General features: G+C 42.0%; 1 protein-coding gene across 1 annotated transcript; it reads right to left on the reverse strand.

Moving 5' to 3' along the window:
- Positions 1 to 116: 116 nt before the first annotated feature.
- LOC115777212 (asialoglycoprotein receptor 1-like) lies at positions 117 to 27944 on the reverse strand. Its single transcript, XM_030725048.1, has 8 exons — positions 27875 to 27944; positions 27691 to 27798; positions 23613 to 23708; positions 7176 to 7241; positions 2149 to 2241; positions 1918 to 2072; positions 1123 to 1232; positions 117 to 273 (listed from the first exon to the last, which is right to left on the reverse strand). The coding sequence occupies exons 1-8, from the start codon at positions 27942 to 27944 to the stop codon at positions 117 to 119; spliced, it is 855 nt and encodes a 284-aa protein (XP_030580908.1).
- Positions 27945 to 27947: the final 3 nt, after the last annotated feature.

Below are 27947 nucleotides of genomic sequence, written 5' to 3' on the forward strand. Positions count from 1 at the left end.
CACAAAGTGGGACTTCTTCATTATATTAGAGATGATCTGATTTTTTTCCATCCAGGGTTTTATTGGAAGAGGGTCTTTAAAATGTAGACAGTGTGGAGCCTGGGCACCAGGTGTGTTTAGGCACCCAGGTAATTTTTCTGACAGATGAAGCTCTTCTTGATGGAGCAGTACTGGTCATTCAGGAGTCCATCATAGTTAATGTGAGCGCAATCTTCAGTACCAGGGCCTAAACCATGATCAGCCCAGTTGTCGGGCTGCCCTGGGTCCCACCACCTGGGAAACACACACAGACACACAGACACACACACGCACACACAAACACACACACACACACACAAGAAGATGTTTATGTGTAGGTCCTGTGTGGCACTGACTGGTTCCTTACTTCATTCCTCTCATCTATTCTGGACACAAATTTCCCACTATGGCTTAGGGTATAAAACCAGCTTGGATAGGTTTAGGTAATATGAGATACAGGCCTCTTTTCCGCCTACGGGGTTCAGGTGCCGGTGCCAGCATTTGAACCATTCAGCAGTGTTTCCACGGCAAACGTACTCAGTGCTCGGCCAAAAAAACAGGTTCAACTCTGGACCCGCAAACTAGCTGGTCTGGAACCAAGAACATGTGATGAAAACAGCAGAAGGGCGAGACTCTGCCATCACAGAGTAAAGTTAGAGTTAAATGTTTCACTGCATGGTGTGTATTACAGGAGAAAATTGAAGCGACTTTCACGGCTGTGAATTAGGTTGGGCTCTAAGGCTGAACTTGCTGCTTTGTATCAGTTCATTTCACAGATAAAAGGACACAAAGTGCGTACTTGTCGTCTTGCTCTAATCGCTGTCTGTGTTTCCCTCTGTGCTGCACACAGATGCTGCAGTAGTTTGGTTTGGACCCTAAAACGTATTTGCAGCGCAGAAAGGGGAGCGTGTTCTCCCACGTTTGTGACCTTCGGCTTCTGTGTCCAGACGAGGACCCGCCCACACTCATACGTAAAGGAGCAGTTCACAGAAACGCGGCAGAGATGCGGGCCTGTTCTTAAGCTTTTCATTGGTTCATTGAAACTAGCACCAGCACTGGCACCTCGGCGGTGGAAAAGTAGCAACAGACTGGACAGGAACTGACTTGGACTCCACAGTGTACGGCGTCTGGTCCACCCACTCCCACCTTCCAGTTCTCCAGTCAGACAAACCGATCCAGAACTGCTGAGGAGCGGTTCGATGGATCACAAAGTCCTGGGCAGACAGAGTCACACATGCATCACTGATGCTTGATGATGGTGATGAGAAGCACTTAGGATATTTGATAGCTTGGTCAGTGGGTTTCATCTTCTGGGTTAAAATGTATCTGTCAATTGTGCAGCTGCTCTTTTTTGATATTTTCTGAGAAACAAGCAATTTAATCTCTTTTGCTTCATGATGCTTTTTGTTAAAACTTATAATGTGATCACGACTGTGCAGCTCTGCTGGGTTCAAGTTACCTGTTACTGTGTCACTGCCATTGGCCAAAGACTAATTGAGAGCTGGGGCTGGAAAAGCCATTCTGAAACAAACCATCTGGAAATGATTTTTGAAGCTCTTATTTTGAAGCATTATCTAAATTATGGCCCTCTGAATATTAGATCATCTTACAGAAGTATCACAAAATAAATGAAATCTCATTCAGTGACAGTTTCTGTTAAGCCTTTCATCTCAGAGTGGATCAGCTGGACTTCTCTTTAGGCTGTAGAAGATGTTTGACCTCTTCACCTCTAAACAATGATGGGGAGTCCCTCTAGCCTCTAGTGGGGTGGTCAACTCATCTTTTTTCCAGCTGAAGAAACTTCTGATGAGAGGTGAAACATCTTCAACAACTTACAAAGAAGTCCAGTGACCTTCAACCCAGGAACCTCAGCCTAAGATAAGGTAAGACCTGTCTTACCCACTCCTTGTCAGCACGCAGAATGACCAGGTGAGCTTGCTGTGTTTCACACCAGTCTCTGGAGTCGTTCCAGGAGAGAGACCCACGGCTAAAGTAGTAACAGCTGAATTCAAAAGCAGTCCAATCTGGAGGACAGCAGCCTTCTGTAGATGAACCTGATGGATACAGAGGTGTGAATGTGGACCCGTAGATGTGTATGTTCCCTGTATGGTAAAATGTGAATGAACATACTGTTGTTGATGATACGTTTGAGGGAACATTTGATGGTGGCAACACTCCTGCTGAGAGAGTCGATGACCTCCAGCTGCTTCAGCGCCCCCAACACTGAACACACAAACACCAGTTGGTATGATGAGGTATGAATTATCACCAGCATTGGAAACTACAGGGAAGCAGACAGACCTGAGGTCAGCTGGTTCTTGTTGCTCTCAACAGCAGACTTCAGCTGCTTCAGCACCTCCAACACTGAATACACAAACACCAGTTGGTATGATGAGGTAGGGCTGGGCAATGTATCGATTTTTTAAAAAATATCAATATTTTTTCATACATGATATCAGATGAGACAATATCGTTTATATCGATATAGTGTAGGTCACATTAAAATCATACTTGTAGCTCCACCAGTTCACCTTTCTCTTCTCCCAGATTGCCTCTGCACAGCTTCACCCATTAATCATGCAGGAAGTGACTGCATGGCAGTGTTCCCAACTTAGTGACTTTGTTGCTAGATTTAGCGGCTTTTCAGACCCTGCTGGCAACTTTTCCCCCCTAAAGCAATTACCGATAAATTTAGCGACTTTTTTCAGTGAGGTCGGAGAGTTCTGGAAACCTGAAATCCTCCACTGTCACCATGTTTTGTGTACATACAGGCTTCGTACTGCGTCCGGTCGTACGCTTTGGCATCGCCCGGACCCACAAGAGTCCCTGTCTGCAGGTAAGAGAGCGCTGCCATACACAGCAGAAGTTGCTCTGTACTGTCAGTCATGTGACCGTAATTGTGGGTCTTTTTCGTGTGCTTGCAGACACTGCATTGAGCGGCTGGGCCCGTTGCTGTGATACATCAGCACATATGTCTATGGATTTACTGAGATGCTAAAATCCTGCAGATGGAGTTTTGTTCATGTACAGGAGCCTGTACCTGGATGTACAGCTTTGTAAAGAAAAGGTCAGCCTTTGGCTATTTTTGTTCTGGATCTTTGCTATTTACATTTTAATAGCACAGCAATAATTTATTTGAGGAGCATTATTATTTAAATAGTTTATTTTTGAGTAATTTCTCATGTACATCTACAGTTGAATGTTAATAAAAATGTCTGTGTGACATTTAGGACATGTAGCTTTGACTCTGAAGGGCCTTTCTGTTTATACCTTTGGGAAGAAAATATATCAAGATATATATCGTATATCGCCATTCAGCTGAAAAATATTGAGATATTACTCTTGGTCCATATCGCCCAGCCCTATGATGAGGTATGAACTATCACCAGCATTGGAAACTACAGGGAGGCAGACAGACCTGAGGTCAGCTGGTTCTTGTTGTTCTCAACAGCAAACAGCAGCTGCTTCACTTCTTTGGCTGTTTCTGGAAACCAAAGGATTTAGCATGTTAGTATTTTAGCAGTATTACGGACAGTTATACAATAATTCATTGATAGATAAAAACTTATAATAGCTTTAAAACCAGCAAAGCATCTGGAAAGATTGGCATTATTTAAACATCTCCTATCCCCTCTAATCCCATTGTACATTCTGTATAATGACAAATTAGGCATTCTATTCTATTCTATTCTATTCTATTCTATTCTATTTTATTAATCTTTGAAAATTCAAAGCAATAAAATAGATTCAGAACTCCTCCCCTTTGATTAAATGTTACCAGAACAGAAACAATAAAAACCTTTGTCTCTACTTTTAGCTCTAAGCAGCTGCTCTGTTTGACTAAAATTTGTACAAAGTTTTTTAGAGTGCTTGCAGTTATCTACCAAAACCTGTCCTTGTTTCATTCACTTTTTGATGTTAACTAATAGGTGTGTTACCTTGGGCGTGCTGCAGTGAGGGATCTAGTGATCTGATGATGTCACTCAGGTTGGAAACGCTCTGCTCCACAGATAACAGATGATTTGACATGTCTGAACAAACAGAAATTAAAAGTTTTGATAAACAGAGATTTCAAAACTTTAACTCTGATTAAATTCTGCCAGTTGGTATGATGAGGTATGAATTATCACCAGCATTGGAAACTACAGGGAGGCAGACAGACCTGAGGTCAGCTGGTTCTTGTTGCTCTCAACAGCAGACTTCAGCTGCTTCAGCACCTCCGACACTGAACACACAAACACCAGTTGGTATGATGAGGTAGGGCTGGGCGATATATTAATATACATATATTTTCATACGTGATATAAGATGAGACAATATCGTTTATATTGATATAGTGTAGGTCGCGTTACAATCATACTTGTAGATCCACCAGTTCACCTTTCTCTTCTCCTAATTTTGCCTCTGCACAGCTTCGCACTGCCCCCCCGCTTCACCCGTTCATCATGCAGGAAGTGACTGCATGGCAGTGTTCCAAACTTAGTGACTTTGTTGCTAGATTTAGCGGCTTTTCAGACCCTGCTGGCAACTTTGGTCCCCTCAAAGCGATTAGCGATAAATTTAACGACTTTTTCCGGTGAGGTCGGAGAGTTTTGGAAACCTGAAATCCTCCGCTGTCGCCGTGTTTTGTGTACATACAGCCTTCGTACTGCGTCCATTCGTATGCTTTGGAATCGCCCGGACCCCCAAGAGTCCCTGTCTGCAGGTAAGAGAGCGCCGCCATACGCAATAGAAGTTGGTTTGTACCATCAGTCATGTGACCTTAACAGCGAAAGTGGGTCTTTTTCGTGTGCTTGCAGACACTGCATTGAGCGGCTGGGCCCGTTGCTGTGATACATCAGCACATATGTCTATGCATTTACTGAGATGCTAAAATCCTGCAGGTGGAGTTTTGTTCATGTACAGGAGCCTGTACCTGGATGTACAGCTTTGTAAAGAAAAGGTCAGCCTTTGGCTATTTTTGTTCTGGATCTTTGCTATTTACATTTTAATACCACAGCATTAATTTATTTGAGGAGAATTATTATTTAAATAGTTTATTTTTGAGTAATTTCTCATGAACATCTACAGCTGAATGTTAATAAAAATGTCTGTGTGACATTTAGGACGTGTAGCTTTGACTCTGAAGGGTCTTTTTTTTATATACCTTTGGGAAGAAAATATATCGAGATATATATCGTATATCGCCATTCAGCTGAAAAATTTTGAGATTAGGGGTGGGACTTTAACGCGTTAATTTTGATTAATTATTTACAGGGAAAATGACGAATTAAAAACTTTAACGCATTTTAATCGCACTTTGTACCGTGGACCATTTCTCAGTGCTCAAGTTCCACGCATACAGATTATACCGACGCACGATGTCAGAAATTCAGGGGCCGGGTCCTTTGTAGCCCATGAAGACCGCAAAGGCTGGAAGTGAGCGGCTAGCCTTCATATCTGCGTCACCTGCCGTCACCTCTGCGTAGCTCATGTTGCCTACTAACGTGAGTGGGAAGCACAGCTGTGTAAAAGCAGCTGGTTAAACAGAGAACGAACTTTTGCTCCTTTTTGTGGTTTAATTTTAAGTCTTTCATTCAAAATAAGCTGTTAAAACAACCATGACACATTTCAACATCAAGGAATACAGCTGAGCAAATGATGAATTTCCAACTATCTTAACCCCTTAACTGGCAGCAAAAAAATCACCTGACAAAAACTACATAACGCCTTCTGGTTATTATTGGCTCTGAAAAACCCATTTCATAGCCTATTAATCGGCTGCGTCTGGTCCGCGGGCCGAATGAAGTGCATTTATATGGCAGGCTAGACCCGCCCATTTTGACTGACACCTCATTCGGCCAATAATGTTAAGAAATGGGTTTCCCAGAGCCAATAATACTCAGAGGGCGTCACGTAGCTTTGTCAGGTGATTTGGTGCAGCCAGTTACATGATTGGCCGAATGACGTGTCAATAAAAATGGGAGGGTCTAGCCTGCCATATAAAAGGGACTACAAACGGCCCGTCACCGGGCCCTTGCCAGTTAAGGGGCTACGTGAGACATTAATGTTGACAAAAACTATCCAGTTATGATGCTGAACTTTAATTTTAGGAGTTTGCTTATCACAGGAGCACTTCCACCCTTCGTTGGTCTGTGTAGTAGACTGGTGGAAAAATAAACAAAATTTTGAAGTTTAAGCTTATGTATATTGATTCATTCATCAAGCAAATTTAAATTAATATTTATCATGTTAAATACTTAAATGTGATTAAATGCGATTAATTTCAATTAATTAATTACAAAGCTCCTAATTAATTTGATTAATTTTTTTAATTGAGTCCCACCCCTAATTGAGATATTACTCTTGGTCCATATCGCCCAGCCCTATGATGAGGTATGAATTATCACCAGCACTGGAAACTACAGGGAGGCAGACAGACCTGAGGTCAGCTGGTTCTTGTTGGTCTCAACGGCAAACTGCAGCTGCTTCACTTCTTTGGCCGTTTCTGGAAACCAAAAAATTTAGCATGTTAGTATTTTAGCAGTATGAAAGACAGTTTATACAATAATTCTTACTGATGGGCAATATGGTGGTGTGCACAGACACAGCGGCTCACGGCTCACGGCTCTCCACTCTTTATTTGTTTTATGTTGGCATGTGTATGTTCATTAGTGTTACAATATGTTGGGCAAATTCAACATACAGACGTCAGGATCTACTGGACCTGAGTTTACGCTGAAGAAGGACTATTTCGTCAGATTATTAGCTCTCACGACATAACGCAGGACATAGCCAGAACTCAGAGGCCGTCAAAGATAGTCCTGCCCAGCAGGACTTTTTTCTTTTAATTGCACCAAGTGGGGGGGGGGGGGGGGCTGTAATCGAATTTTGTTGTGCAAATGTACAAATACATTGTACAATGACAATAAAGGTTTGTTTCATATTTTCATATCCATTGATAGATGAAAACTTATAATACCTGTAAAACCAGCAAAGCATCCGGAAAGATTGGCATTATTTAAACATCTCCTATCCCCTCTATTCCCATTGTACATTCAGTATAATGACAAATTACGTATTCTATTTTATTCTATTCTATTCTATTCTATTCTATTCTATTCATCTTTCAAAATGAATTATCACCAGCATTGGAAACTACAGGGAGGCAGACAGACCTGAGGTCAGCTGGTTCTTGTTGCTCTCAACAGCAAACTGCAGCTGCTTCACTTCTTTGGCTGTTTCTGGAAACCAAAGGATTTAGCATGTTAGTATTTTAGCAGTATTAAGGACAGTTATACAATAATTATACAATAATTCTTACTGATGGGCAATATGGTGGTGTGCACAGACACAGCGGCTCACGGCTCTTCACTCTTTATTTGTTTTATGTTTGCATGTGTATGTTCATTAGTGTTACAGTATGTTGGGCAAAACCAACATACAGACGTCAGGATCTACTGGACCTGAGTTTACGCTGAAGAAGGACTATTTTATCAGATTATTAGCTCTCACAACATAACGGAGGACATAGCCAGAACTCAGAGGCCGTCAAAGATAGTCCTGCCCAGCAGTAAGCCCAAGAGGAAGTGCAGACAAAGGAAGAAAAAACGAGGCTGCAGGGCCGTCCACAAGTGCGGCTGAAAAAGCAACTCTTTAAAACGCCACTTCCCAGCATTTTCCTCTTCAATGTCAGATCCATCCACAACAAAATCGACGAGCTGAGGTTACAGTTTGCCTCCAACAGTTGTCTTTGCAACTGCAGCTTTGCAATAATAGAAACCTCTCTACAGCCAAGCATACCGGACACGGCTAACGAGTTAGCATGGCTCACCGCCATGACAGGAACAGCGACTCCAGTAAGAGCAGAGGGGGCTCATGCGTTTACGCACACAACAACTGGTGCAATGATGCACGCATATTAGACAGTCACTGCTCTCCAGACCTGGAATATGTGACTGTTAAAGCCAGGCTCGTGTATTTACCATGCAAAATCAATGTTGTCGTGGTAACGGCAGTATACATAGCTCTCGACGCTAATGCTAACCAAGCCCTGAGCAAGCTACATGAAACCATTAGCAATAATTAGAACTCTTACCCTGAAGCAGTGCACATAGTAGCGGGGGACTTCAACCACACGGACTTAAAAATGGTGTTTCTCAAGTTTGAGCAGTATATCCAGTGTGCAACGAGGGGAAATAACACTGGACAAAGTCTACAGCAACATCAGGAAAGCCTATAGGACAATTCCCTTACCACATCTAGGCTTCTCTGACCACATGCCCATGCTGCTGATTCCTGCATACACAACCTGCAGGAGGAGAATCCCCCCCATCCACAAGGACTGTTAAAATATGGCCTGAGGGAGCACTGCTTCAGCTACAAGCTGGCTTTGAGAGCACAGACTGGACTGTATTTGAGCATGAGGACCTGGAGGTGTATACCAATTCTGTGCTTTCCTACATCAACTTCTGTGTAGAAAACGTTACTGTGGACAGACTTTACCGGGTGTACTCCAACCAGAAACCCTGGATGAGTAAAGAAGTCCAGGTCCTTCTGAAGCAATGCAATACAGCGTCACCAGGGCTGACCTGAAGAAGGGGATTAGGAAGGCCAAATTGGAATACAAAAGATGGATAGAGGACCACTTCAGCACCACCAATGCAAGGCAAGTGTGGCAGGGGGTCCAGCATCTCACTCACTACAAGCCCAGCAACACAGCACAGGCAGATGATGACCCAATCCTGGCAGAGAGGCTGAACCACTTCTTTGTACGCTTCGATGTGGATCGATCAGAAACAGCAGCAGTCCGACCATCTAACTGCAACGGTTACAGTTTCACGGTGGAGGAACATGAGGTGAGGAGCACACTGAAGGGGGTGAATCCCAGGAAGGCGGCTGGACCAGATGGAGTCATTGTACGGGTCCTCAGAGAATATGCAGACCAGCTGGCTGGAGTGTTCACCAAGATCTTCAATGCATCTCTATCCCAGTCCTTCGTCCCACCATGGCTGAAGTCAGCCACAATTGTGCCGATACCAAAAAAAAAAACAGCATCGGCAGTCTAAATGACTTCAGACCAGTCGCCCTGACACCAGTCATCATGAAGTGTTTTGAGAAACTGGTGAGATGCCACATCAGGTCCTGCCTCCCAGCTACCCTCGACCCATTTCAGTTCACATACAGAGTGAACAGATCAACAGAAGATGCCATAGCAACAGCACTCCATACCACCGTCTCCCACCTGGATCTGCAGTGGCGATATGCCAGGCTGCTCTTTGTTGATTTTAGCTCTGCTTTCAACACTATACTCCCAGACAGACTGACTGTGAAGCTAATGGACATTGGTCTTCCATACACTATCTGCAGTTGGCTAAGAAACTTCCTCTCAGACTGTGTACAGAGAGTTAGTTGGTTCACATCTCTCCACAGCTCTCAGCATAAACACCGGATCTCCTCATGGCTTCTCAAGCATGTAAGAGAAATAAGAGAAAACAGCAGCCGTCACAAGTGGCCGCCAGGCATGGGGACCAGATGATTGGGCTTAAGAAATGGTTCAAGCCCACGTCCGAGGTTGAAATTAAGTAATCTAGGTATACATGATCAATGTGAACAATAGAAATCTAATGATCAGATGAGAGAAAGGTCGCCGGCCTCGTGGAATGCAATCATCTGCATGATTTGATGATGAATTTAGGGGCTGACTGTGCTGTTCATTCAGGGGCAAGTTTGATGATAAAATAATATGCATTAGCATAGCTTCTGTACTTTTGAAGATTAACTTTCAAAATTATTTAAAATCAGAGGTGGGAAGTAACAAAGTACAAATACTTTGTTACTGTACTTAAGTACATTTTTCAGGTATCTGTACTTTATTTATTTCTCTGACTACTTTTTACTTTTACTCCCTACATTTTTACACAAGTATCTGTACTTTCAACTTCTTACATTTTCAAAACAGGCTCATTACTTTATGTTTAACACGTCTGAGAAAAGTTTGCATTTCCGTCAAACATCAAACTATCTGAGCCTAAACAGAGGAATGATACAATCGTACTGGCGTATCCTCCATCACCAGCTTATCGGGTACAAAGGGATTAAATACGCAAACACGTATAATTAATGTATCATTTATAGCGCTATAATCAGAGGTTACAGCGGGCCAGGCCGAGTCCATAAATTGTGCTCACGGCACATAAACAGATTAGCTAGCGCTACTGAAGAGGAGCGAGCATGAAGGGAGTAAGGTGTGGCAGGTAAATGCAACGTTTCTAAATGCTCAACAAATATCAGCAAACACACAAAGTGTGTGCAGTTTGTCACACAGTGTGTCTTCTCAGGGAGAGCAAAGAGAGAGAAGTTCACTCAGAGATGGAGAAAGAGGACAGGAGAGGAAGAATAGAGGTTAGATTTAAAGGTAAGGACTGCAAAAAAAAATGAAGTATGCTGACTCTGTGTTATTCAAAGACTGTATGAAAATACTGCAGTTTAGCACGTAATAAACAGGTTAGCTTGTTGTACTGTAATTACAGTAAAGCTCTGTGTTGGTGCACAGAGGCTGTGTTGATGGTCAGAGTTACAGGTTACATCAGTGCAGCAGAGATGAGTTTGAATCAAAGCTGCTGATGCTGAGATTCATTCACTGAATCCAACATTTCTACAGCCTGTATGCTGTCAGTGTAGGGGATGGAGATCAGCTCAGATAGCTGTGAAATACTGGGTTACATCTTTGTGCGTTCAGTTCATCCACACAGAGCAGTAAACCTCAGAGCAGCAGCAGCAGCAGGTCAGCTGATCACAGCCTGCACACCAACATCATTTACTGCAGCTACAATAGAAAGCTGTGATTCTTCTGTACTTAAGTACAGAATGTCAGTACAGTAATCCCTCGCTACTTCGCACTTCGCTTTTCGCAGACTCATAGTTTCGCGGGTTTTCAATCAATATTAGTGTAAAATATTTATTGCGGTATTTTTGCTGTTTTGCGGGTTTTTGCGGTACTCGTTCTTCACATTTGTAGTACATGTTGTACAGTAATGTATATATTTGGTGTATAAGTGTGTAGGGAGGGTTTATAAAAACGTAAAATACTGTATAACTACTAAAATAATGTATAAGTATTAAAATAAATATAGCGTCCCTACTTCGCGAATTTTCACTTATCACGGGTGGTCCTGGAACGTAACACCCGCAATAAGTGAGGGATTACTGTACTTTTTTTTTAAGCCTGTCATGTCTGGCAGTGTTTGCAAGCAGAATTGTGATCTGAAAGCACTGTTGTACCAAACATATTTATTCTTCAAAGATAAGCTCTATAGAGTTTCTATAAGCCTTTCTTGTTAATGTTTGTGTTTTTATTTTATTTATTTATTTGTGCACATATACATTTAATTCCAGATGACAGGCTGAGGAAAAAAAAAGAGAAAGAAAGAAAGAAAGAAAGAAAGAAAGAAAGAAAGAAAGAAAAAAAGAGAGAGAAAGGGGAGAAGACAGAAAAAGAGGACAGAGCACCACTAAGTTAACCAAAACAATTCAAATGCTGCAACTACAAAAGAAAGAAAAAGACAACATACCAAAAAAAACAAAACTAAACAAGCAATACCTGTAAAAATAACTATGTGGAAAAGGCACAACAAAATGAATCATGATTGTGTAAGAACAACAATTTCATTATGCTGTGATTGCCTTAGTGTCTGTGTCATGAAATGCACTTACCAATGAGGGTGGAAAGCCGCCGCTCCACCCACAAGGAGCCAAAAGCAGGCAGAGAGGGACCCAGGAAATCCGAGCCATCCGCAGCCCATCAAGAGCCACGAAAACCCGTGGCCGCACATTCCAGCGGCAACCGCATACCCACCCCAGCAGAGGGGAGAGGGAGGTCCCAGATGGAGCCCCTCCAGTCGAGGAGCAAGGGCCCTAGGGAATTCGAGGCAACAGGAAACCGGACCCCCCAGAGGCCAGCCCCCCGTGCAGGCCGGCGGCAGGGCCTCAGGGCCCAGGTGCCCAAGAACTGCCCGACATACCCCCCCCGCCAGAGAAGTCCAAGCCGCCCCGGCCCACAGCCCCCAGGAGAGCAGGTCGACACCCACGCCAGAACATCCAGCCCGGCCCAGGAACCCCAAGGCGCCCACACCCCAGGGAGGCGGGGGGACGCAGGAGCAACCAACGAGAAGTAGCCGGGAGGCAAGGCACAAGAAGGCCCAGATTCAGGTCCAGCCATGCACACACTCACATATGCTCATGGCACACACACCCACCCATATATGCTCATGCGCACACACATCCACCCACATATGCTCATGCGCACACACACACACACACACACACACACACACACACACACACACACACACACACATCCCTACCTACACGCATTCACCCACCCAAATACGTCCACGAGGACTGTGACAAATGCACAAAGATACACATTCATCCACATCTACCTACCCTCTGAAGCCAGGGCAAGTAGACACCCCCCTCCCGGGCCAACAGTGACCCCAGGACACTGACAGCCTGGCACCCGAAGCACCACCCAACTCCCACCCCGGGCGAGGTGCAGGAAACCTGAATGTAGGATGGCCCACCCCACCCCCCACCCACACCCAAATTCTAAATGCTGAAGTGTATGTTTTCATGTTTGTGAATGCATGAAGTGTATAGGATGCAGTCAAAATTGAGGGGACAGCTGTGCCTCAAGCATCCAACTGCTGGCCGTCAGCGCTCGACCACACCACCCCCTCAAAACCCTTTCTACCAGGTTGTGGACTGTCCAACAAGGAACAAGAGGACAATTGACTTGCTGTATGCTAATGTGAGGGATGCATACAGAGTCACACCCCTCCCCCCATTAGGGAAGTCTGACCACAACCTGGTTTACCTACAGCAACAGTACACCCCCCTGGTGCAGAGGCAGACTGCAACAACTCGCTCCATAAGGAGGTGGACCTCAGAAATGGAAGATGCCCTCAGAGACTGCTACAACACCATGGACTGGGATGTGCTGCTAAGCCTTCATGGTGAAGATATAGAGGGGATGACATATTGTCTTATGGAATATCTCAATTTCTGTGCAGACATTGTCTCCCCCACCAGGACTGTACGGTGTTACCCTAATAATAAACCATGGGTAACACAGGAAGTCAAAGCCATCCTCAATAAGAAGAAGGCCGCCTTCAGGAGCAGGGACAGGGAGGCAATGAAAGCAGCACAGCAGGAGGCGAAACAATGTGTGAGGGAAGCAAAGGACATCTACAGGAGAAAGGTGGAGATAAAGCTGAAAGAGAACAACATGAGGGAGGTCTGGGAAGGTGTGAAAACCATCACAGGCCACAAAACAAAGACCAGAGCTGAGGGGGGGAGAGTTGAGAGGGCAAATAAACTGAACTTTTTTAATTGGTTCAATCAGCCCGTATCCACCCCACACTCCTCCTCACTGCAACCACCTTCCCTAATTCCCTCAAAACACCTCCCTCCAGACAACACAGTACCCCTGCCCTCCCCCTCCGACTCCTCCTCCCCCATTACAACACAGGTGACACCAAGCATTACTGCAGACCAGGTCAGGGGTCAGCTGAGGAAGCTTCATCCTAGGAAAGCAGCGGGCCCAGACAATGTGTGCCCCCGACTGCTGAAGACCTGCGCTGCTGAACTGGGTGCCCCACTCCAACGCATCTTTAACCTCAGTCTGCAACTGGGGAGAGTGCCCACCCTCTGGAAGACATCCTGCATCATACCAGTCCCGAAGAAGAACCGGCCGAGTGAGCTGAATGACTTCCGACTCACCTCACATCTAATGAAGACGTTGGAGCGGCTCTTCCGCAGCCTCCTCAGACCCCAGGTGCAACACGCCCAGGACCGGCTGCAGTTTGCATATCAGGCAGGCATCAATGTTGAGGATGCCATCCTCTACCTACTACATCGAGCACACTCTCACCTGGATAAGGGAAATGGCATGGTGAGGATCCTCTTCCTGGATTTCTCAAGTGCCTTTAACACCATCCAGCCCCTTGTACGTCAGGATAAACTAAACAGGATGAGAGTGGACCCCTGCCTGGTCAATTGGATCTCCAGCTACCTCACCGACAGGCCGCAGTATGTCAGGCTGAAGGACACCATGTCTGACACTGTGATCAGCAACACCGGAGCACCCCAGGGGATGGTGCTGGCCCCTTTTCTCTTCACCCTGTACACTGCAGACTTCTGCTACAACTCTGAGCTGTGTCACATCCAGAAGTTTGCTGATGACACAGCCATTGTGGGGTGTATCAGGGATGACAGAGAGGAGGAGTACAGGAGCCTAGTGAGGGACTTTGCTGTCTGGTGTGAGAGGAACCACCTGCAGCTCAACACCTCAAAGAGTAGAATGGGAGACAGAGCCTTCAGCTTTCAGGCCCCTCTTCTGTGGAACCAGCTCCCAGCTTGGATTCGGGAGACAGACACCCTCTCTATTTTTAAGATGAGGCTTAAAACTTTCCTTTATGATCAAGCTTATAGTTAGGGCTGGATCAGGTGACCCTGAACCATCCCTTAGTTATGCCGCTATAGGCCTAGGCTGCTGGGGGGGTTCCCACAACGGACTGTTTCTTTTCATTCACCTTATTTACTTTGTCTATACTCCACTCTGCATTTAATCATTAATTGTTATTAATCTCTGGCTCTCTTCCACAGCATGTCTTTTCTCTCCCCTCAGCCCAACCGGTTGCGGCAGATGACCCCCCCCCCCCTGAGCCTGGTTCTGCTGGATGTTTCTTCCTGTTAAAAGGGAGTTTTTCCTTCCCACTGTCACCAAGTGCTGCTCATAGGGGGTCGTTTTGACTGTTGGGTTTTCTCTGTATTATTGTAGGGTCTTTACGAAGAGCCTTGAGAGGACTGTTTGTTGAGATTTGGCGCTACATAAATAAAATTGAATTGAATTGAATTGAATTGAATCAGTGGGAACCAGAGAGTCAAATTCATCCAATTGGTTTTTAGAAGAAGCAGACATTCTCTCTAAGCTAACATGATCTAATAATAGATTTCTGTATTGAGTAATACACAGTTTATTTTTTGATTTCCAATTCATGAGGATAGTTTTCTTAGCGATGCACAAGGCGGTAAGAACTATGTGTGATATATATGACTCCATCTCTAATTCACTGACATCACCTAAAATACATAGTCTGAGGGAAGTTGGAACACGACAGCTAAACCATGTGGATAGATCTTCACATATCCTCTGCCAGAACTTCTGAACAGGAATACAAGACCACAGAGTATGCATACAGTTCTCCTCTGAATTGCTTGTGCAGTGGGTGCATATGTTTGAGTGTGTAAGGCCGATCTGGAACATCCTTTGTCCAGAATAGTGCGTTCTATGGAGAATTTTATATTGTATAAGTTGTAATTGGGGACTTTTAGTCATTTTGGAGATATTTAAGCATATTTCTGTCCAGAAGTTTGGATCCAGGCTGATAGAAAGATCACACTCCCATTTTGTAATCGGGAGGGAGACTGAATCATCAGTTTTTAATAATAATTTATATAATTTTGATAACAATTTTGGGGTACAGAGGTTTAGAAGTTCAGATACCCATGTAGGTATTTCTAAATTCAGTTGATTTAGATTAAATCTTCCTTGCAGGATAGATTTCAGTTGTTGATATTCAAGAAATCTACTGTTGCCAATTCCATATTTTAATGAGGGGTGGGACTTAAACACGTTAATTTAGATTAATTAATTACGGGGAAATTAACGAATTAAAAATTTTAACGCATTTTAATTGCACTTTGCACTGGAACATTTCTCAGTGCACGAGTTCCAGGCATACAGATTATTTCGACGCACGATGTCAAAAATTCAGCAGCCGCATCGTTCAAAGGACCCGGCCCACGTCCTTCGCAGCCCAGGGCTGTGTCCAAATTCAGGGGCCGCATCCTTCGAAGGACTCGTCCTACGCAGACCGGGTCCTTCACGGCCCACGAAGACCACAAAGGCCGGAAGTCAGTGGCTAGCCTTCATATCAGCATCACCTGCCCTCACCTCTGCATAGGTCATGTCGCCTAGCAACCATGAGTGCGAAGCACAGCTGTGTAAAAGCAGCTGGTTAAACGGAGAACGAACTTTTGTTCCTTTTTGTGGTTTAATTTTAAGTCTTTAATTCAAAATAAGCTGTTAAAACAAGCATAACACATTTCAACATCAAGGAATACAGCTGAGCAAATGATTAATTTCCAACTATCTTAAGTGAGACATTAATGTTGAATAAAACTATCCAGTTATGATGCTTAACTTTAATTTCAGGAGTTTGCTTATCACAGGAGCACTTCCACCCTTCGTTGGTCTGTGTAGTAGACTGGTGGGAAAATAAACAACATTTTTAAGTTTAAGCTTATGAATATTGATTCATTCATCAACCAAACTTAAATTAATATTTCTGATGTTAAATATTTAAATGTGATTAAATGCAATTAATTTTGATTAATTAATTAATTACAAAGCTCCTAATAAATTAGATTAATTTTTTTAATCGAGTCCCACCCCTAATTTTAATATAAATTCATGGAATGTCATAAGGTTTCCATCTTGGATAATATGTTCTAACTTATTTATCCCCTTATCACATCATAATGGAAAATTCAGCATTTTCTTTTTCTGACAAATATCTGGATTGTTCCAAATGGGCGTTAATTTACAGGGGATAAGTGAAGACTTAGTTATTTTTATAAATTCCCACCAGGCTGACAGAGAGGTGTTAATACTAAGGCTTTTAAAGCAGTTATGATGCTTAATACTGGGGCTAATGAAAGGTAGATCTCAGATTTTTACTTTTTCGCAAAGTACCTGTTCTAAATCCAAGCATGGGTTGTCTAATGAATTTGATTTGATCCACTTTGAAATGTACTGCAATCTACTGCCTAAGAAATAAAAATAAAACTTTGGTAGTTCTAGACCGCCACTGTGTTTTGGCTTTTGTAAAGTTTTCAAACTAATTCGTGATGGTTTGTTTTTCCATAGGAATTTTGAGATGTTTGAGTCTAGGGACTTAAACCAAGCAACAGAAGGTTTATTAGGGATCAGTGAGAATAGATAATTAATTTTTGGTAAAACCATCATTTTAATGGCGGCAACTCTCCCCGTGAGTGATACAGGTAAACTATTCCAACGTGATAAGTCATCTTCTATTGTTGAATGTCAGTACTTCTGCCACCTCTGTTTAAAATTAAACCATAAAATTGTTGAGATGAATTGCACATAAGTAATGGTTTGTGAACACATCGGCCGTGGAATTTCTTCCTTTCATAGTAGAAGTTGTTCATTTATAGTGACTTTGATATATTTATGGGAGTACTGAATGAAAGTCTTTAAAAAGTAGTCAAATTTAGGGGATAGTACTCATAAAAGCAAAACAGAAGGGAAAAGACGCCCATGGAGGCCAGCAACGGTCTCCGTCATAAGGTGCCTGCTACTTTGGCGTGCCCCCCTGCTACTCCAAAACAATTTTACAGCTCTAGCAAGGCTGTGTGCTGAGACCACTCCTCTACACACTGTACACCTATGACTGCGTCAGCAGCCACTCAGACAATGTCACAAACAAGTTTGCTGATGACACCACCCTGGTTGGACTGATCTCTGATGCCGATGAAACGGCATACATGGAATGGGTTCAAAGGATGGTGGACTGGTGCTCAGGGAACAACTTGGTCATTAACACCTCTCAAAGAGATGTTAATGACCAAGACCAAAGAATTGATTGTAGATGTCAGAAGGAGGAAGTCCAACCTGCAGTCAATCTGTATCGATGGACAGTGTGTGGAGAGGGTGTCCAGCTTCAAGTTCCTGGGGGTGTATATGGATTCAGATCTCCAATGGGGTTTCAACACCTCAGCGGTGGTGAAGAAGGCCAAGCAGCATCTCTGTTTTGTGAGGATCCTTAAGAGGCTGAATCTGGAAAAGAAACTGCTGACTGTCTTCTACCGCTGCTCTGTGGAGAGCGTTCTGACATACTGCATCTCTGTGTGGTTCTCCAGCTGTACCACAGCACACAAAAAGGCCATAAAGAGGGTGATCAACATGGCTCAAAAGATCACTGGACACTCACTCCCCTCCCTGGAGGACCGTTACAGCACCCGCTGTCTCAGAAGGGCCTACACTATCATCAAGGACACCGGATGTTTGAACTGCTGCCCTTGGGCAAATGCTACAGACAACTAAAACCAAAAACAAACACTTGAGAGACAGTTTTTATAACAGGGCCATATCCCTGTTAAACAGAAACAAAATAGTTCACCTGTAGGCAGATCTGATTTCCGTCCAAGTGCAATAACTTAGGTTGCAAAAGCACCATGTGCAATAATTGATGCTGCAGTTGTACATCTGTATATATTTTAGAGTGAATTTAAGTTTATGCTTTTATGCTCTTTTAAATTGTTTACTGCTCTTTTAAATTTGTTAATGTTTACATACTCTTTTCTTTTAATTGCACCAAGATGGGGGCTGTAATCCAATTTTGTTGTGCAAAAGTACAAATACACTGTACAATGACAATAAAGGTTTGTTTCATATTTTCATATCCATTGATAGATAAAAACTTATAATACCTGTAAAACCAGCAAAGCATCTGGAAAGATTGGTAATATTTAAACATCTCCTATCCCCTCTAATCCCATTGGACATTCAGTATAATGACAAATTGGGCCTTCTATTCTATTCTATTCTATTCTATTCTATTCTATTTTATTAATCTTTGAAAATTCAAAGCAATAAAATAGATACAGAACTCCTCCCGTTTGATTAAATGTTACCAGAACAGAAACAATATAAACCTGTCTCTACTTTTAGCTCTAAGCAGCTGCTCTATTTGATTAAAATTTGTACAAAGTTTTTTAGAGTGCTTGCAGTTATCTACCAAAACCTGTCCTTGTTTTATTCACTTTTTGATGTTAACTAATAGGTGTGTTACCTTGGGCGTGCTGCAGTGAGGGTTCTAGTGATCTGATGATGTCACTCAGGTTGGAAACGCTCTGCTCCACAGATAACAGATGATTTGACATGTCTGAACAAACAGAAATTAAAACTTTTAATAAACAGAGATTTCAAAACTTTAACTCTGATCAAATTCTGCCAGTTGGTATGATGAGGTATGAATTATCACCAGCATTGGAAACTACAGGAAGGCAGACAGACCTGAGGTCAGCTGGTTCTTGTTGCTCTCAACAGCAGACTTCAGCTGCTTCAGCACCTCCGACACTGAACACACAAACACTAGTTGGTATGATGAGGTAGGGCTGGGCAATGTATCGATTTTTTAAAAATATGAATATATTTTCATACATGATATCAGATGAGACAATATTGTTTATATTGATATAGTGTAGGTCGCGTTAAAGTCATACTTGTACATCCACCAGTTCACCTTTCTCTTCTCCCAGTTTGCCTCTGCACAGCTTTGCACTGCCCCGCCTCTCTCCACTTCATGCAGGAAGTGACTGCATGGCAGTGTTGCCAACTTAGTGACTTTGTTGCTAGATTTAGCGGCTTTTCAGACCCCGCTGGCAACATTTTTCCCCTCAAAGCGATTAGCGATAAATTTAACGACTTTTTCAGTGAGGTCGGAGAGTTTTGGAAACCTGAAATCCTCCACTGTCGCCGTGTTTTGTGTACATACAGCCTTCGTACTGCGTCCGGTCATACGCGTTGGCATCGCTCAGACCCCAAAGAGTCCCTGGCTGCAGGTAAGAGAGCGCCGCCATACACAGCAGAAGTTGGTTTGTACCATCAGTCATGTGACCTTAACAGCAGAAGTGGGTCTTTTTCGTGTGCTTGCAGACACTGCATTGAGCGGCTGGGCCCGTTGCTGTGATACATCAGTACATATGTCTATGGATTTACTGAGATGCTAAAATCCTGCAGGTGGAGTTTTGTTCATGTACAGGAGCCTGTACCTGGATGTACAGCTTTGTAAAGAAAAGGTCAGCCTTTGGCTATTTTTGTTCTGGATCTGTTCTATTTACATTTTAATAGCAAAGCAATAATTTATTTGAGGAGCATTATTATTTAAATAGTTTATTTTTGATTAATTTCTCATGTACATCTACTGCTGAATATTAATAAAAATGTCTGTGTGACATTTAGGACATGTAGCTTTGACTCTGAAGGGCCTTTTTGTTTATACCTTGGGAAGAAAATATATCAAGATATATATCGTATATCACCATTCAGCTGAAAAATATTGAGATATTACTCTTGGTCCATATCGCCCAGCCCTATGATGAGGTATGAACTATCACCAGCATTGGAAACTACAGGGAGGCAGACAGACCTGAGGTCAGCTGGTTCTTGTTGCTCTCAACAGCAGACTTCAGCTGCTTCACTTCTTTGGCTGTTTCTGGAAACCAAAAAATTTAGCATGTTAGTATTTTAGCAGTATGAAAGACAGTTATACAATAATTCACTGATAGATAAAAACTTATAATAGCTTTAAAACCAGCAAAGCATCCAGAAAGATTGGCATTATTTAAATATCTCATATCCCCTCTAATCCCATTGTACATTCTGTATAATGACAAATTATGCATTAGAATAGAATAGAATAGAATGCCTTTATTGTCATTATACAGGATGTACAATGAGATTGGAGGGCCACTCCTGTTTAGTGCCATGTAACAGAAAATCAAACTCTCTAAAATAAAAATATTATAAAAATATTATAATCTAGTATGATCAATATAATCAAGAGATATACAGAAATAAACAATGTGTAAAATATACAAAAAATAGAATGTATAAAAATATATACATACATTGGTGCATCTGTACATTGTAAGAAAAGTAAATATGTGTATACATATAATAATGAAGATGATGAATATTGCACTTGGTGAATGAATATTGCACTAGTGAATGAATACTGGATATTACACAATATAGGAATGTCAGATATTGTTCAGTATGAATAATATAATATTGCACAGTTACAGTGGGTGAGTGTGTGAGTTCAGGGTGGTGATTGCTCTGGCGAAGAAACTGTTCTTGAGTCTAATGCACCAAAACTAACAAATATGAAATACAAAAAGTACAAAAAAGAGCACCGAAAGGAAGAGCCGTGAGCCACTGCGTCTGTGCGCGCCGCCATCTTGACCATTCTATTCTATTCTATTCTATTCTATTCTAATCTTTGAAAATTAAAATTAGCCTGGTGTTCAGAGAACAACCTGGTACTGAACACCATGAAAACCAAAGAGATCATCATCGACTTCAGGAAGCACAGGACTGACCCAGCTCCCCTCTACATCAACGGCGAGCGTGTGGAGAGGGTCCACACCTTCAGGTTCCTTGGTGTCCTCATCTCTGCTGATCTTTCTTGGTCAGATAACATCACAGCTGTTATCAAGAAGGCTCAGCAGCGACTTCACTTCCTGAGGGTCCTCAGGAAGAACAACTTGGACTCAAACCTGCTGCTGACCTTCTACCGCTCATCCATTGAGAGCCTGCTGACGTACTGTATCACAGTATGGTACGGCAGCTGCACTGAGGCAGACAGGGTCAGGCTTCAGAGGGTAGTCAAGACAGCACAAAGAATCGTTGGCTGCCCTCTCCCCTCCCTGATGGACATCTACACCTCCCGCTGCATCAGCAGAGCCAGGAACATCATCAAGGACGGCTCACACCCTGGCTTTGACCTGTTTGACCTGCTGCCCTCTGGCAGGCGCTACAGGAGCATCAAAGCCAGAACAAACAGACTCAAGAACAGTTTCTTCGCCAGAGCAATCACCACCCTGAACTCACACACTCACCCACTGTAACTGTGCAACACCCACATCTCTGTGCAATATTATATTATTCATACTGAACAATATCTAACATTCCTATATTGTGTAATATCCAGTATTCATTCACTAGTGCAATATTCATCATCTTCATTTTTATATGTATGCACTTATTTACTTTTCTTACAATGTACAGATGCACCAATGTATGTATATATTTTTATACGTTCTATTTTTTGTATATTTCTTGATTATACTAGACTATAATATTTTTATTTTTTATTTTAGAGAATTTGATTTTCTATTGCATGGCACTGAACAGGAGTGGCCCTCCTATCTCATTGTACATCCTGTATAATGACACTAAAAGGCATTCTATTCTATTCTATTCTATTCTATTCTATTCTATTCTAAAGGCAATAAAATGGATACAGAACTCCTCCCCTTTGATTAAGTGTTACCAGAACAGAAACAATAAACAGTTGTCCATCGTTATATCGCGGTTCACTTATTGCGGCTTCACTGTATTGCGGATTTTTTTTTAAATTACTTATTCTTTTCCACAGAGTTTTCACTATAGTACCGGATTTTGTATATATTTCAGTAACACATAACTATGTTCATCACTCGGATGAAGAGATCAGTTACATCTATGCCAATTGTGGAAATAGAAGTTATGGCCAAGGGCGAAGATACTGCACCACCTCCATCACTACTGCAGAGCTACATAATTCATCATCTTCATCATTCAAGTTATAGTCAGTGAGTGGGAAAGGTTTATATGAGTGTCTGAAGGGTTTATAAAGCCTTAAAATATAAATAAATAATAAAATTAATTTAAAGCCACTACTTTGCAGATTTTTACCTATAGCTTTGGGTCTCTGGAACTTAACACCCAAGATAGGTGAGGGATTACTGTAAAACTTTGCTTCTACTTTTAACTCTAAACAGCTGTTCTGTTTGACTAAAATTTTTAATAGGTGTATTACCTTGGGTGTGCTGCAGTGAGGGATCTAGTGATCTGATGATGTCACTCAGTTTGGAAACGCTCTGCTCCACAGATAACAGATGATTTGACATGCCTGAACAAACAGAAATTAAAACTTTTAATAAACAGACAGTTCAAAACTTTAACTCTGATCCAATTCTGTCTTTTGTAAGTTTTGTTGTTTGTGAAGCCACCAAATTTTGGGCCTCACAACTCCCACTAGAGTGTGTGTGTTAAAGGAGAGGCAACATGGAGAAACCAAAGTGGCAGAAAGGGGGTACGGAAAAGTTACATGCGACGAAATTGAAGAGTGTCTGTAGATGCTACAAAATGTGCAAATATCACAGACATGTTCACTGCTGTAGCCACCACGTCCTCTGTAACAGCAATGCAACAGCAGCTGTAGGTGAAGACAGCAACAGCGGACAGGGAGAGGAGCAGCCAGAGATGCAGGCTTTGGAAACTGAGGGACAGAGTGAGCGGGAAAGTGTAGTACGCAAGCAGGTAGTAAGGTTAGGATGATACAGGGACTTTGAGGTGATGGAGGTAATGTTAGCTCTATTAAATGAGAATGATGAGCAATGGCGAATGCCAAAAATGCCAGGGCTGATTTTTGTCCCAGTCCAGCCCTGAGGGAAGGTCATCCTGAGTTTTTAATTTCCTGAAGCTTTTGAACATTGACAAATGTAAATATTAACTGCAGATTCAGTTTTAAAACTTTTATTATGACAATTATGAACTAACATGTAGTAATAGGCAGCACTAGCCTCCTAGTGCAATCATGAACCAGCGTAAAATATTTAAGCCTTGTTAGCACTCTGATCATCCTCAGGAGAAGCACAGCTCTCAAGGCTTTTGATTTTCTCTCCCACAGGTGTATTACCTTGAGCCTGTTGCACTGAGGTTTCCAGTGACTGGATGTCACTCTGGTTGGATAATCTCTGCTCCAAAGACTGCAGGTGATTTGACATTTTCATGTCTGAAAAAAAGAGACAGCAACACCCTCAGATAAATATAACAAAGTGTGTAGTACCTTATACTTAATATAGCTGAAATGAAAATAAGAATATAAAATATTAAAATATCTTATTTTGTCCTAATTTATTTTGAATACTTGTACTTAATATAAAGAAGCTCAATATAATGCAATAACATAAAGCAGAATAAAAGTAACATAATAATGTCATGGAAAACAAGCACATAACATGCCTAATGACAAACTAATAATTAGAACACCAACCGCACCCTGCCTCTTTCTTGCTATAATACTGAAAATAATAATAATAATAATAATAATAATAATAATAATAATAATAGACACAAGGCAATGGCAATGTTAACATTTTCTCCACTATTATATTTTAACAATTATCACCAAAACCTATTTTCAAGTACGTTACCAGGTGAAGTATAAGTTGGCTTTAACTTATTTTTATTCACTCCACGTTATGTGCAGTCTATTTATTTTCCCAGTTTTCTGTAAACTGAAAAATGTAAACATCAATATGGGAAATTAGTTCTGGAATAAAATCCAGCTTTGATTGTGAATCTGATACTGCATCTATTTATACTAGCATGCTCCAGTGTGCTTCAAGGATCCAGTATAAAATGTAACTTTAGGGATCAGGTCAACATATGATGATTATTTACTGTGAATACTGCAAAGCATTCACAGTATTGTTGTTGTACTCCAAAAACCATCGGTTGCTAAAAACTCAAGCAGCGTTTGGGCTACAGACACCGTTCTGGTATCAAAACGTTCAGCCTATTCTGGAGATTTATACTTTTACTTTTCTTTTTTATAACCTTTACACTTTTTAAGATATTGAACTTTTTATAATCTTCATTTTTGCCATTCAAAATGAATGGGGAAGTTTCAAATCCTTTTTAAATCCTTTCAGGCTTTAAAAGCTAATAACTTCAGCATACTTTCAGCTAGAAAAACCATTTAAGCTTTAAAATGAAGCCAAGCCTGTCAGCTATTCAGCTTTTACTTGGTGTTTTGAAAATCTTTTACGGTTTAAGCACAGTGAACGTTTAAGTTTAAGGTGTTTTTTCAGGCGTTTCAGAGTTTATAATGGTTGTGTATTGCGTTTGCTAGAGTGGGAGCCTGATTAGTAGAGTGGGAAACTTCAAAACTTTCAGGTGGAAAATTTATTTTTAAACTGCCACTGTGTCCACACTCTTTGCGCTACAACCATCATTTTATGCTCAAAATGTAGAGCTGCTTCTCTACTTTCAAACAGTGTGTCTCTAAACCCTGTCAAATGTACACTTTTTAAACTGTAAGCATTCAAACAGAGAGAGTACCTTCCAACTCCTTCATTAACCTCCATAGTAATTTCAGAGAGGTGATTTTCTCCAAAGCAGAAAGGAGCACCTTTTTTAAACTGCTCCCACGGCCACACTTTTGAGCCCAGGAAAATAAAAATTACACCACTGTTTAGAGCAGGTCCTTGTGACGCTCACAGTTCAAAAATGATTTTGATAGGAGCTACGGTTTTTGACTTAGAAGCAGTTATTTGACAGGTGCACCGAGGCAAATTTGACAGAGTGCATGCATCTCAGCAGGTAAGCAGTGCACCTGGCAGGTGTTTTCAATCGGTGTATTTACAAGCATTCAGCTTGGCAGAGCTCTCCAATATGTATGCTTGCAAACCTCACAGCTTTTGTGACACTACTGTTGGCTCAGTGGTAGAAAAGGGGACCATCAATGCACAAGAAGCAGACAGGACAGAGCAGGTTCAAGTCCCACTTTACTCCAAACTTTAAAAATTTTCCATTGAGCATTCATTCACCAGCTTAAACTCTTTCAGCCAGATTTAAGCTCTTTGGAGCATTTCCTGGCATTTCAGCTAGAGACACCATTTAGGCTTTAAAATAAAGCCAAGCCTTTCAGCTATCAGCTGTTCAGCTATCCAGCTGTTCAGCTGTTCAGCAGTTCAGCTATTCAGCAGTTCAGCTGTTCAGCTGTGCTTTGAAATAGAATAACTTCAGCATACATTCAGCTAGAGACACCATTTAAGCTTTAAAATAAAGCCAAGCCTTTCAGCTATTCAGCTGTCTCTGAGTCTCTGAGTGAGAGACTTGAAATTCTTCAGCTGAAAATTTTCTCTCTAAACTGCCACTGTGTCCACAGTGTTTAGTCTACAGCCATCATTTTATGATCAAAACGTAGAGCCGCTTCTCTACTTTCAAACTATGTGTCAACCCTGACAAATGTAAACTTTTTAAACTGTGTGGGTTCAAGCAGTGGGAGCACCCTCCAACTGCTCCATTAGCCTCCATAGTAATTTTTCGGAGGTGATCTCAAAACCAGAAAAGAGCCCTTTTTTAAAACTGCTCCCATGACCACATTTTAAAGCCAGGAAAATAAAAATTACACCGCTGTTTAGAGCAGGTCCTTGTGACGCTCACAGTTCAAAAAGTATCTTGATAGGAGTTACGGTTTTTGATTTAGACGCAGTTGTTCGGGAGGTGCGCCAAGACAAATTCAACAGGGCTTTGCCACAAAGTGCATGCATTTAAACAGTTACACAGCTGTTTTGAGTTGGCAGCACTAAATGTGTAGGAGCATTCTGAATGGCTCATAATACTTTAAACTGATTGGTGGATTTGTCTTCTGCATGCAAGTTGTTCAAAGTTGGGCTGCTGGTTTTCCTTTAATAACTTCAGCACTGTGTATGCTACTGAAACCGTTCTCGTATCAAAATGCTCAGCTTCTTCCAGAGAATACTGCTATTACATCTTTTTTTGCCCCATTCAAATGACTGAGGTAACCTTCAAATAATCTTCAAATCTATTCCTACTTTCAAATCTAATAACTTAAGCATACTTTCAGCTAGAGACACCATTTAAGCTTTAAAAAAAAGCCAAGCCTTTCAACTGATCAGCTGTTGTTCAGCTGTCGTTTAGCTGTTGTTCAGCTGTCGTTTAGCTGTTGTTCAGCTGTTCAGCTGTTGTTCAGCTGTTGTTCAGCTGTTAAGCTATTCAGCTGTTAAGCTATTCAGCTGTTCAGCTGTGGTTCAGCTGTTAAGCTGTTGTTCAGCTGTTAAGCTGTTCAGCTATCCAGCTGCTCAGCTGTTCAGCTGTTGTTCAGCTGTTCAGCTATCCAGCTGTTCAGCTGTTGTTCAGCTGTTCAGCTGTTCAGCTATCCAGCTGTTCAGCTGTTGTTCAGCTGTTGTTCAGCTTTTCAGCTGTTAAGGTGTTAAGCTGTTAAGATGTTCAGCTGTTAAGATGTTCAGCTGTTCAGCTATGCTTTGAAATGTAATAACTTCAGCATACCATCAGCTAGAGCAGGGGTTCTCAAATCCAGGCCTCGTGTCCCAGTGTCCTTCAGGTTTTAGTTGTGTCTCTGCTTCAACACACCTGAGTCAAATATAGAATTCGTTAGCAGGACTCTGGAGAACTTGACTGCATACTGAGGAGGTAATTCAGCCATTTGATTCAGGTGTGTTGGATCAGGGACACATCTAAAACCTGCAGGACACTGGGCCACGAGGCCTGGATTTGAGAACCACTGAGCTAGAGACACCATTAAAACCTTAAAATGAAGCCAAGACATTGAACTTTAAAATTTCTATTAATATTTTCTTTGATGGTTTGTCTTCAGTTCCAGTTTAAGTTTCAGGCTGTTTTTCTTCCTTTTCAGAGAAATCAAGTTCAATTAATCTCCTTTATTGACAATTTCAGCTGTTTTCCATTTCAAATAATTTTTTTAATTTTCTTCAGCTGTTGAAGCTCATTCAGCAAATGATGTTTCAGCTGTTTGAAGCATGTCTTGGCATTTCAGCTCTAATCATTCAGCTTGCAGCATTCACAGTGCATTTTCTTCAGGAAATGCTTTTTCTAGATTGTTCTTGTCATTTGTTTGTGAAGCTGCCAAAGGCAGGACCTCACTGGTGGCCCCAAAGCAGTAGTCCCCACATTATACATAAACAAGAATGCTTGTGCATACTTACAGGTTGTTCCCAGCAGTATGATCGAAATCAGCAGGATCACACCTGTCAGAGCAGGAAATAACCAGCGTCTGAACCTAGAGGCAGGTGAGCGGGGTGTGGGTGGAGTCTCTGACAAATAGAATTTAATAAATCAGAAAGGTTTTCCTAAAACAAAGATCTCACCAACTCAGTCACAAACAGATACCTTTGATGCAAAGGGCACTTTCACCCTCCTTCACATAACGGTAGTCGGCCATCAGCATCTGCTCGTTCATTTT

This window comes from Archocentrus centrarchus, unplaced genomic scaffold (assembly GCF_007364275.1).
Source record: "Archocentrus centrarchus isolate MPI-CPG fArcCen1 unplaced genomic scaffold, fArcCen1 scaffold_45_ctg1, whole genome shotgun sequence".
In the NCBI taxonomy this organism is placed as follows: domain Eukaryota; kingdom Metazoa; phylum Chordata; class Actinopteri; order Cichliformes; family Cichlidae; genus Archocentrus; species Archocentrus centrarchus.

What these genes read in the sequence shown, in the direction of transcription:
- LOC115777212 (XM_030725048.1), bottom strand. Translation starts at nt 27,944, where the DNA reads ATGAACGAGCAGATGCTGATGGCCGACTACCGTTATGTGAAGGAGGGT. An exon ending in CAAGAACCAGCTGACCTCAG is followed by an intron (nt 2,242 to 7,175) that starts GTCTGTCTGCCT and finishes TTGTGTGTTCAG; the next exon opens with TGTTGGGGGCGCTGAAGCAG. An exon ending in TGCGTGCTGACAAGGAGTGG is followed by an intron (nt 1,233 to 1,917) that starts GTAAGACAGGTC and finishes CTGTCTGCCCAG; the next exon opens with GACTTTGTGATCCATCGAAC.